Here is an 861-nt window from a genome sequence, read left to right as displayed (position 1 = left end):
TTTTGGTCCCAACTTTGGAGTTCGGGAGTTTTTGAGAAATCTTCAAATAGTTTTAGAAACTCCTCCGAGCTCTTACCAGCGGGTCGTCTAGAGCGAAACGAGAGTGAGAGTTCCCGAGTCAGAACCCAGACACAAGAGTGCTTTTAAGTGAATCAACAAACCATTGACTAGAAGTTTTAGCCGTTTGCGTGACCGCAAGCAGACTACATGATCAACTACCACCTTCAGCTGCCCAAGAAAATGGGTTTCAAGCTCCTGTACCCTCGGCGCCGGGGCCTCATCTTCAAGATCCTGGCCTTCTGCACCTTCATCGGCTTCGTGGGCCTGTGGTTCAAGAACGACCCCCTCGTCGGAGAGGAGGACGAGCTCCTGGTGGGGCGCGCCAAGGGCCTGGACGGCGGGCCCAACCACATCCCGGCGCTGGACAAGTCGAAGACGCACAGGCCCCTGGGGCAGGTGGCGCAGCCCGACGACCAGATCCTGCGGCTGGACGACCTGCCCGACCACGAGCCCGTCAGGGAGATCCGCGTGCCCGCCCCGGGAGTCGCGAAGGACCCCCAGTTCCAGGCGCCGGCGCGCCACAGGAACCTGCCCAGCAACGAGGACATGATCGAGCGCATGAAGGCGGACCGCATGTTCGCCGAGGACGAGGCCAAGGTGGTGCGAGGCCTGGGCGAGGGCGGGCGGCCCGTGCGGCTGACGGGCGAGGAGGGCAGGCGCGCCGAGGACGTCCTCAAGAAGGAGGCCTTCAACCTGGTGGCCAGCGACAAGATCTCGCTCAACCGCAGCGTCCCCGACTCCAGGGACCCACTGTGAGTACCCGGCTCCTGGGGCGCCCTGGCTTGCTGCTCGGGAAGGGCG

At 62.8% G+C, this 861-nt stretch overlaps 1 protein-coding gene across 1 annotated transcript; it reads left to right on the top strand.

The window, feature by feature from the left end:
• The first annotated feature begins 207 nt into the window (after positions 1 to 207).
• Positions 208 to 816, top strand: LOC119588314 (N-acetylgalactosaminyltransferase 6-like). Its single transcript, XM_037937004.1, has one exon. It carries the CDS (start codon positions 208 to 210, stop codon positions 814 to 816), a length of 609 nt encoding a protein of 202 aa, XP_037792932.1.
• Positions 817 to 861: the final 45 nt, after the last annotated feature.

This window comes from Penaeus monodon, chromosome 23 (genome assembly GCF_015228065.2).
Source record: "Penaeus monodon isolate SGIC_2016 chromosome 23, NSTDA_Pmon_1, whole genome shotgun sequence".
Lineage (NCBI taxonomy): Eukaryota > Metazoa > Arthropoda > Malacostraca > Decapoda > Penaeidae > Penaeus > Penaeus monodon.
This window is presented reverse-complemented; position numbering and strand designations above follow the sequence as displayed.

What these genes read in the sequence shown, in the direction of transcription:
- LOC119588314 (XM_037937004.1), top strand. Translation starts at nt 208, where the DNA reads ATGATCAACTACCACCTTCAGCTGCCCAAGAAAATGGGTTTCAAGCTC.